The 10,713-nt window shown below is 53.9% G+C and overlaps 1 protein-coding gene across 2 annotated transcripts in view; it reads left to right on the plus strand.

Annotated features, from left to right (window-relative positions):
- The window catches only part of PPP1R16A (protein phosphatase 1 regulatory subunit 16A), a 33,140-nt gene extending 22,755 nt beyond the window's left edge, over positions 1-10,385 (plus strand). For both annotated transcript variants that reach the window (XM_069956908.1, XM_069956909.1), the window contains 8 exons: positions 199-344; positions 414-517; positions 1,094-1,218; positions 7,235-7,360; positions 7,739-7,814; positions 7,895-8,024; positions 8,101-8,260; positions 9,784-10,385. In XM_069956908.1, the coding sequence (XP_069813009.1) occupies positions 199-344; positions 414-517; positions 1,094-1,218; positions 7,235-7,360; positions 7,739-7,814; positions 7,895-8,024; positions 8,101-8,260; positions 9,784-10,224 (1,308 nt within the window). In that variant the 3' untranslated portion in view covers positions 10,225-10,385. The remainder of the gene's footprint in view (positions 1-198; positions 345-413; positions 518-1,093; positions 1,219-7,234; positions 7,361-7,738; positions 7,815-7,894; positions 8,025-8,100; positions 8,261-9,783) is intronic.
- Positions 10,386-10,713: the final 328 nt, after the last annotated feature.

Below are 10,713 nucleotides of genomic sequence, written 5' to 3' on the forward strand. Positions count from 1 at the left end.
GATGGGGGGATTATAGTGGTATATGGTCGGTGATGGGGGGGATTATAGTGGTATATGGTCGGTGATGGGGGGATTATAGTGGTATATGGTCGGTGATGGGGGGATTATAGTGGTATATGGTCGGTGATGGGGGGGATTATAGTGGTATATGGTCGGTGATGGGGGGATTATAACGATATATCGCCCCTGTGTCCTCAGTGCTGTATTGATGACTATGAGCAGATTGTCCGGTTGCTGGTAGACGCCGGCGCTGACGTGAACGCCTGTGACAGTGAGCTGTGGACCCCACTGCACGCCGCCGCCACCTGCGGACACCTGCACTTGGTGGAGCTGCTCATCAAACAGTAAGACGCCATCTTGTAGCAGTGAGTGGATAGATAAGTCTCAGGAATGACCTTGCCCTTTCTCCGTAGTGACGCCAACCTCCTGGCCGTCAACTCAGATGGAAACATGCCCTATGACCTCTGCGAGGACGATGTTACCCTAGACCACATTGAGACCGCTATGGCTGAGCAGGGTGCGTGTCCTTCCTCATCCTGCCTGTCTCTCCGCCTGTAGCATATCCTGCCTGTCTCTCTGACTGTAGCATATCCTGCCTGTCTCTCTGACTGTAGCATATCCTGCCTGTCTCTCTGACTGTAGCCTATCCTGCCTGTCTCTCTGACTGTAGCCTATCCTGCCTGTCTCTCTGACTGTAGCCTATCCTGCCTGTCTCTCTGACTGTAGCCTATCCTGCCTGTCTCTCTGACTGTAGCATATCCTGCCTGTCTCTCTGACTGTAGCCTATCCTGCCTGTCTCTCTGACTGTAGCATATCCTGCCTGTCTCTCTGACTGTAGCATATCCTGCCTGTCTCTCTGACTGTAGCATATCCTGCCTGTCTCTCTGACTGTAGCATATCCTGCCTGTCTCTCTGACTGTAGCCTATCCTGCCTGTCTCTCTGACTGTAGCATATCCTGCCTGTCTCTCTGACTGTAGCATATCCTGCCTGTCTCTCCGCCTGTAGCATATCCTGTTTGCCCTTTCCATGGATTGTTGCTCTGTTTGGAGTCTTCAGATCTTTGTTTTTTACCGGGGTCTCACATGTCTCCAGGAATAACCCAGGAAAAGATAGAGGAAGCGCGAGCGGCCACAGAGATGAGGATGGTGTCAGATATCAGGCATCTGCTGGAGTCGGGGGCAGAGGTCAACGCTCAGGACCCGTCAGGCACCAGTCTGGTGAGTGACCGCTGAGCCGGAGACCCCTGTGTGACTGTTATATCTCTCCATGTAAGCTCCTCTCCTGGTGGGACAGGGGCCATGTAAGCTCCTCTCCTGCTCCTGGTGGGACAGGGGCCATGTAAGCTCCTCTCCTGCTCCTGGTGGGACAGGGGCCATGTAAGCTCCTCTCCTGCTCCTGGTGGGACAGGGGCCATGTAAGCTCCTCTCCTGCTCCTGGTGGGACAGGGGCCATGTAAGCTCCTCTCCTGCTCCTGGTGGGACAGGGGCCATGTAAGCTCCTCTCCTGGTGGGACAGGGGCCATGTAAGCTCCTCTCCTGGTGGGACAGGGGCCATGTAAGCTCCTCTCCTGCTCCTGGTGGGACAGGGGCCATGTAAGCTCCTCTCCTGGTGGGACAGGGGCCATGTAAGCTCCTCTCCTGGTGGGACAGGGGCCATGTAAGCTCCTCTCCTGCTCCTGGTGGGACAGGGGCCATGTAAGCTCCTCTCCTGGTGGGACAGGGCCATGTAAGCTCCTCTCCTGGTGGGACAGGGGCCATGTAAGCTCCTCTCCTGGTGGGACAGGGGCCATGTAAGCTCCTCTCCTGCTCCTGGTGGTACAGGGGCCATGTAAGCTCCTCTCCTGCTCCTGGTGGGACAGGGGCCATGTAAGCTCCTCTCCTGGTGGTACAGGGTCCATGTAAGCTCCTCTCCTGCTCCTGGTGGGACAGGGCCATGTAAGCTCCTCTCCTGGTGGTACAGGGTCCATGTAAGCTCCTCTCCTGGTGGTACAGGGTCCATGTAAGCTCCTCTCCTGCTCCTGGTGGGACAGGGGCCATGTAAGCTCCTCTCCTGCTCCTGGTGGGACAGGGGCCATGTAAGCTCCTCTCCTGCTCCTGGTGGTACAGGGTCCATGTAAGCTCCTCTCCTGCTCCTGGTGGGACAGGGGCCATGTAAGCTCCTCTCCTGGTGGGACAGGGGCCATGTAAGCTCCTCTCCTGGTGGTACAGGGTCCATGTAAGCTCCTCTCCTGGTGGGACAGGGGCCATGTAAGCTCCTCTCCTGGTGGTACAGGGGCCATGTAAGCTCCTCTCCTGGTGGTACAGGGTCCATGTAAGCTCCTCTCCTGCTCCTGGTGGGACAGGGGCCATGTAAGCTCCTCTCCTGGTGGGACAGGGGCCATGTAAGCTCCTCTCCTGGTGGGACAGGGGCCATGTAAGCTCCTCTCCTGGTGGGACAGGGGCCATGTAAGCTCCTCTCCTGGTGGTACAGGGTCCATGTAAGCTCCTCTCCTGCTCCTGGTGGGACAGGGGCCATGTAAGCTCCTCTCCTGCTCCTGGTGGGACAGGGGCCATGTAAGCTCCTCTCCTGCTCCTGGTGGGACAGGGGCCATGTAAGCTCCTCTCCTGCTCCTGGTGGTACAGGGTCCATGTAAGCTCCTCTCCTGCTCCTGGTGGGACAGGGGCCATGTAAGCTCCTCTCCTGGTGGTACAGGGTCCATGTAAGCTCCTCTCCTGCTCCTGGTGGGACAGGGGCCATGTAAGCTCCTCTCCTGCTCCTGGTGGGACAGGGGCCATGTAAGCTCCTCTCCTGCTCCTGGTGGGACAGGGGCCATGTAAGCAGGTGAATACTTACCGGTGTGTGTCCGTTGGGGGCAGGGTGGATTTGTTTTAAATCAAACTGATTTAAATCACGATTTAAATCACGATTTAAATCACTAGTCCGGAAGGCTTGATTTAAATCAGTGATTTAAATCAAAGTTTCTACCTAAACTAGTTCTTGCTACTTTAACATGCAAGTAGATGAAGATTTTTAGAATCACTTTTTATATTACTTTTTTCTCCCCAGTTTAATGGGTTAATCATTCATATTTGGACACCACTGTTCTGTTGTACTTAGGAAGGAGAAAAATAATCCTGAACTTAATAACAATTTAAATGGATTTATTCAACTGAAACAATAACAACATTACAGCATACGTTATTTGCTTAAACAAACATCCATGTTAACTAATTTGGCTAAACAAAAAAAAAAATAGTCCAAACAATCAGAAACATATTGTCTAACTTCTTGGACTTGGTACTGAAGGGGATGATTCTGTATTCATAGGTTTGTAGAACAATAGGATTAAAGGGGTTGTCCGGCGATAAAAAATTATTCACAGAATAACACACATTACAAAGTAATACAACTTTGTAATGTATGTTATGGCTGTGAATGGCCCCCTTCCCCGTGTCCCACCACCCCCACCCGTGTACCCGGAAGTGTGGTGCGCTATACATTACCTGTCACGTGCCGACCACGGTCTCCGATCGTCAGCAGTGACGTCTTCTTCGGGAGCTTGGCGGATCTTCCCGAGTGCCGGCCGCCCTCTGCAGCGTCATCCGAAGCTCAGCCGCGATTGGCTGAGCATAACTGTGCTCAGCCAATCGCGGCTGAGCTTCGGATGACGCTGCAGAGGGTGGCCGGCACTCGGGAAGATCCGCCAAGCTCCCGAAGAAGACGTCACTGCTGACGATCGGAGACCGTGGACGACACGACATGCGGTGAGTATAATGCACCACACTTCCGGGTCTAGCGTGGGTGGGGGGAAACACGGGGAAGGGGGCCATTCACAGACATAACATACATTACAAAGTTGTATTACTTTGTAATGTGTGTTATTCTGTGAATAATTTTTTATCGCCGGACAACCCCTTTAAGGTCTTTTTCTCAACTCTGTTCATGTTGTAACATTTGAGAACATATACAGCCTTTATTCTACTGAGTTAAACAACTCAGCTTTATCTCATGATGGAAGAACCTTTGGATGGTAAAATATTTTCCTCAAAAAGCAGTTTATTGAAAAAAATCCGATTTAAATCAAAAAAATCCGATTTAAATCAAAAAAATCCGATTTTTTTGATTTTTTTTTAAAAAATCATTGATTTTTATCCACCCTGGTTGGGGGTGAGGGATACTTCCCGCTGTATTTCGGGGGTGGGGGATACTTACCGCTGTGTGAAGAGCTGAGTATCTGGAAAAGACTCCTCAGGAGCGGGTTCTTTACTGTAAGAGCTGTGTAACTGTAGAATAGACACCTCAGGAGCGGGTTCTTTACTGTAAGAGCTGTGTATATGTAGAATAGACACCTCAGGAGCGGGTTCTTTACTGTAAGAGCTGTGTATCTGTAGAATAGACACCTCAGGAGCAGGTTCTTTACTGTAAGAGCTGTGTATATGTAGAATAGACACCTCAGGAGCGGGTTCTTTACTGTAAGAGCTGTGTATCTGTAGAATAGACACCTCAGGAGCAGGTTCTTTACTGTAAGAGCTGTGTATATGTAGAATAGACACCTCAGGAGCGGGTTCTTTACTGTAAGAGCTGTGTATCTGTAGAATAGACACCTCAGGAGCGGGTTCTTTACTGTAAGAGCTGTGTATCTGTAGAATAGACACCTCAGGAGCTGGTTCTTTACTGTAAGAGCTGTGTATCTGTAGAATAGACACCTCAGGAGCGGGTTCTTTACTGTAAGAGCTGTGTATCTGTAGAATAGACATCTCAGGAGCGGCTTCTTTACTGTAAGAGCTGTGTATCTGTAGAATAGACATCTCAGGAGCGGGTTCTTTACTGTAAGAGCTGTGTATATGTAGAATAGACACCTCAGGAGCGGGTTCTTTACTGTAAGAGCTGTGTATCTGTAGAATAGACACCTCAGGAGCGGGTTCTTTACTGTAAGAGCTGTGTATATGTAGAATAGACACCTCAGGAGCGGGTTCTTTACTGTAAGAGCTGTGTGTCTGTAGAATAGACACAGCTATATAACGGGGTAGATATGAGCTCACGGCTCTCTCATAGTAATATGTTGCTGCTTGGTATATAACCTATGGAGCAGGTACCTGTAGGGATCGGTGTACGCTGCTGGAGGAGGAGGATAACCCCCATCAGGCCTCTACTGTCCCAACTCCAGCAACCGTGTCCCTTCTCCTCTCACTCATTCTCATGTATTATGCACAACCCGTCCGTGGTGTCATGTAGCTCCTTGTATGAGGAGACGTCTGTGTCCGAGCTCCGTGTCTAATAATCACTCACCTCACCGCATAGGGAGTCATGTGACCCCTCCTAATACACAGACATCAGGACACTGACCCCTCCTCCTCCTAATACACAGACATCAGGACACTGACCCCTCCTCCTCCTCCTAATACACAGACATCAGGACACTGACTCCTCCTCCTCCTCCTAATACACAGACATCAGGACACTGACCCCCTCCTCCTCCTCCTCCTAATACACAGACATCAGGACACTGACCCCTCCTCCTCCTCCTCCTAATACACAGACATCAGGACACTGACCCCTCCTCCTCCTCCTCCTAATACACAGACATCAGGACACTGACCCCTCCTCCTCCTCCTAATACACAGACATCAGGACACTGACCCCTCCTCCTCCTCCTAATACACAGACATCAGGACACGGACCCCTCCTCCTCCTCCTAATACACAGACATCAGGACACTGACCCCTCCTCCTCCTCCTAATACACAGACATCAGGACACTGACCCCTCCTCCTCCTCCTAATACACAGACATCAGGACACTGACCCCTCCTCCTCCTCCTAATACACAGACATCAGGACACTGACCCCTCCTCCTCCTCCTAATACACAGACATCAGGACACTGACCCCTCCTCCTCCTCCTAATACACAGACATCAGGACACTGACCCCTCCTCCTCCTCCTAATACACAGACATCAGGACACTGACCCCTCCTCCTCCTCCTAATACACAGACATCAGGACACTGACCCCTCCTCCTCCTCCTAATACACAGACATCAGGACACTGACCCCTCCTCCTCCTCCTAATACACAGACATCAGGACACTGACCCCTCCTCCTCCTAATACACAGACATCAGGACACTGACCCCTCCTCCTCCTAATACACAGACATCAGGACACTGACCCCTCCTCCTCCTCCTAATACACAGACATCAGGACACTGACTCCTCCTCCTCCTCCTAATACACAGACATCAGGACACTGACCCCTCCTCCTCCTCCTCCTAATACACAGACATCAGGACACTGACCCCTCCTCCTCCTCCTAATACACAGACATCAGGACACTGACCCCTCCTCCTCCTCCTAATACACAGACATCAGGACACTGACCCCTCCTCCTCCTCCTAATACACAGACATCAGGACACTGACCCCTCCTCCTCCTCCTCCTAATACACAGACATCAGGACACTGACCCCTCCTCCTCCTAATACAGACATCAGGACACTGACCCCTCCTCCTCCTAATACACAGACACCAGGACACTGACCCCTCCTCCTCCTCCTAATACACAGACATCAGGACACTGACCCCTCCTCCTCCTCCTAATACACAGACATCAGGACACTGACCCCTCCTCCTCCTCCTAATACACAGACATCAGGACACTGACCCCTCCTCCTCCTAATACACAGACATCAGGACACTGACCCCTCCTCCTCCTCCTAATACACAGACATCAGGACACTGACCCCTCCTCCTCCTCCTAATACACAGACATCAGGACACTGACCCCTCCTCCTCCTCCTAATACACAGACATCAGGACACTGACCCCTCCTCCTCCTCCTAATACACAGACATCAGGACACTGACCCCTCCTCCTCCTAATACACAGACATCAGGACACTGACCCCTCCTCCTCCTAATACACAGACATCAGGACACTGACCCCTCCTCCTCCTCCTAATACACAGACATCAGGACACTGACCCCTCCTCCTAATACACAGACATCAGGACACTGACCCCTCCTCCTCCTCCTAATACACAGACATCAGGACACTGACCCCTCCTCCTCCTCCTAATACACAGACATCAGGACACTGACCCCTCCTCCTCCTCCTAATACACAGACATCAGGACACTGACCCCTCCTCCTAATACACAGACATCAGGACACTGACCCCTCCTCCTCCTCCTAATACACAGACCTCAGTGCTGCGCTCCTCTTCCTCTGTATAAGGTGATGGGTTATATTGTATTTTCCAGTTACACATTGCTGCAGCGAATGGCTACCTGGCAGCGGCCGAGCTCCTGCTGGATAACAAGGCTTCTCTGAGCGCCCGGGACAGTGATGGCTGGGAGCCGCTTCATGCTGCTGCATGCTGGGGTCAGGTGAGTGGGAGGAGGCGGAGTCTGGGCCGGCCAGTGTGGGAGGAGGCGGAGTCTGGGATGGCAAGTGTGGGAGGAGGCGGAGTCTGGGCCGGCCAGTGTGGGAGGAGGCGGAGTCTGGGCCGGCCAGTGTGGGAGGAGGCGGAGTCTGGGCCGGCCAGTGTGGGAGGAGGCGGAGTCTGGGCCGGCCAGTGTGGGAGGAGGCGGAGTCTGGGTCGGCCAGTGTGGGAGGAGGCGGAGTCTGGGTCGGCCAGTGTGGGAGGAGGCGGAGTCTGGGCCGGCCAGTGTGGGAGGAGGCGGAGTCTGGGCCAGCCAGTGTGGGTGTAGGCGGAGTCTGGGCCAGCCAGTGTGGGTGGAGTCACATGTTGTTGTGTCCCATAGATCCACCTGGTGGAGCTGCTCGTGGCTCATGGTGCCGACCTGAACTCCAAGTCATTTCTGGACGAGACACCATTGGGTGAGGAGGTGTCACATGACGGGGGGGGGGGGGGGGTGGTGGAAGGCTCCCATATATCTGACGCTCTGTCCATCCTGCAGATGTGTGCGGGGACGAGGAGGTGCGCGCCAAGATACTGGAGCTGAAGAACAAGCACGACGCTATCCGTAAGTCACAGGACAAGCACAAGAGCGCCCTCCAGAGGAGAACGTCCAGCGCCGGCAGCCGGGGGTGAGTGACCTAGAACACAGGGAAAGCCTGGGTGTCGGGCCCCAGACTCAGCACTGCCCCCTGTCTGTATCTGCAGGAAGGTGGTCCGCAGGGTGAGCGTCACCGAGCGCACCAACCTCTACCGGAGGGAGCACCAGAAGGAGGCCATGGTGTGGCAGCAGCGCGGAGCCCGGGAGAGTGAAGTCCAAGACGAGGAGGAGGAGAAGCCGACCACCACCGAGGGGCAGCAGCTGCAGGTCAGAGGGCTGCCGACCCCAATCGTCAGATGCCTCTGACCCCACCCCTGATCATTACATGTCTGACCCCACCCCCTGATTATTAATTGCCTGACCCCACCCCCTGATCATTACATGTCTGACCCCACCCCCTGATTATTAATTGCCTCTGACCCCACCCCCTGATTATTAATTGCCTCTGACCCCATCCCCTGATCATTACATGTCTCTGATCCCACCCCTGATAATAACATGTCTGACCCCACCCCCTGATCATTAGAGGCCTCTGACCCCACCCCCTGATCATTAGATTCCTCTGACCCCACCCCCTGATCATTAGAGGCCTCTGACCCCACCCCCTGATCATTAGAGGCCTCTGACCCCACCCCCTGATCATTAGAGGCCTCTGACCCCACCCCCTGATCATTAGAGGCCTCTGACCCCACCCCCTGATCATTAGAGGCCTCTGACCCCCACCCCCTAATCATTAGATGCCTCTGACCCCACCCCCTAATCATTAGATGCCTCTGACCCCACCCCCTCATCATTAGATGCCTCTGACCCCACCCCCTCATCATTAGATGCCTCTGACCCCACCCCCTCATCATTAGATGCCTCTGACCCCACCCCCTCATCATTAGATGCCTCTGACCCCACCCCCTCATCATGAGCCTCATGCCCTCTGACCCCTCCCCCTCATCATTAGATGCCTCTGACCCCACCCCCTGATCATTAGATGCCTCTGACCCCACCCCCTGATCATTAGATTCCTCTGACCCCACCCCCTGATCATTAGATGCCTCTGACCCCAACCCCTGATCATTAGATGCCTCTGACCCCACCCCCTGATCATTAGATTCCTCTGACCCCACCCCCTGATCATTAGATTCCTCTGACCCCACCCCCTGATCATTAGATGCCTCTGACCCCACCCCCTGATCATTAGATGCCTCTGACCCCACCCCCTGATCATTAGATGCCTCTGACCCCACCCCCTGATCATTAGATGCCTCTGACCCCACCCCCTGATCATTAGATGCCTCTGACCCCACCCCCTGATCATTAGATGCCTCTGACCCCACCCCCTGATCATTAGATGCCTCTGACCCCACCCCCTGATCATTAGATGCCTCTGACCCCACCCCCTGATCATTAGATGCCTCTGACCCCACCCCCTGATCATTAGATTCCTCTGACCCCACCCCTTGATCATTAGATTCCTCTGACCCCACCCCTTGATCATTAGATTCCTCTCACTCCACTCCTGATCATGAGCCTCATGCCCTCTGACCCCACCCCCTGATCATTAGATGCCTCTGACCCCACCCCCTGATCATTAGCTGCCTCTGACCCCACCCCCTGATCATTAGATGCCTCTTACTCCACCCCTGATCATGAGCCTCATGCCCTCTGACCCTGCCATCTAGTGCTCTAGTTGCCCTCTGGCCCGCCCTCTAGTGCTCTAGTTGCCCTCTGACCCCGCCCTCTTCTGCAGATTAGATACCAGTGACTCCTCCCCTCACCATTTATCTCGCCCCCCGCAGCCGGAGTCGGACCCGCAGAACGTTGTCAGCAATAAAGATGATGACCAGAAGAATGGCGCTCTAGGTGACCCAGCGAGCGGGGCCCCGGTGTCCCAGCGGAACGGCAGTGTGCGGTCGGTCCCTAAGCACACCTTCTCCAAGCGCCTGGACCGCAGCGTGTCCTACCAGCTGGCCACCCAGGCGGAGCTCTGCCCGGACCTGACCAATGAGCGCTCCCACCATACACTGGCTGAGCTGAAGAGACAGAGGGCGGCGGCCAAGCTGCAGAGACAAGCCCCACCCCTGCCCCCGGCTGGCCCCCCCGCACAGGACTCAGACTCTACCTCCCCTAATTCAGTGTACTACACCAACGCCAGCGGGGAGCCCCCCTTACTGAAGCTCATCGCCCCCGCAGAAGACACCACACCAGCGGAGAAGCGACCATGTTGTGGGGTCATGTGACCTATAGGAAAATCAGAAACAATCACTATGGACATTTTTATAGGGTTATATTGAGGGGCCCTGGGCCCTTGAGCAGAAAGCCTATTTTTATATGGTGGTTCCGGCGCTTGCTGGGTCTTTTCTCCAGATTTTTGCCTTTTAATATATATTTTTATCTAGAATGTTCTGTATAATTTAATATAACCTCAGGGGAGAAGGAGGCTGTAAGCCCCGCCCCTGAGGAGCTGCCCAGGCTAAGGATGGGGCTGGTAACCCTCCGCAGTCCTGTGATGTGGCCGTACAGGGCCCCCCCCCCGGGCTATAACACTAATATCTGCTCATGACTTCACCAGCGCCCGTAACCAGCGGCAACTGATACCCCCAGGGTCAGGCATGTATTGGGGGCCCAGTGTCAATGGCGGCTACAGACGGGTACCATGCTCATAGTCTCCGCCCCCTGTGCTCGCTCATCCTGCTCTGACAATGATAGAGTATATTTTTATATTTCCC

The sequence above is a fragment of the Dendropsophus ebraccatus genome, chromosome 2 (assembly GCF_027789765.1).
Source record: "Dendropsophus ebraccatus isolate aDenEbr1 chromosome 2, aDenEbr1.pat, whole genome shotgun sequence".
NCBI classification, from domain to species: domain Eukaryota; kingdom Metazoa; phylum Chordata; class Amphibia; order Anura; family Hylidae; genus Dendropsophus; species Dendropsophus ebraccatus.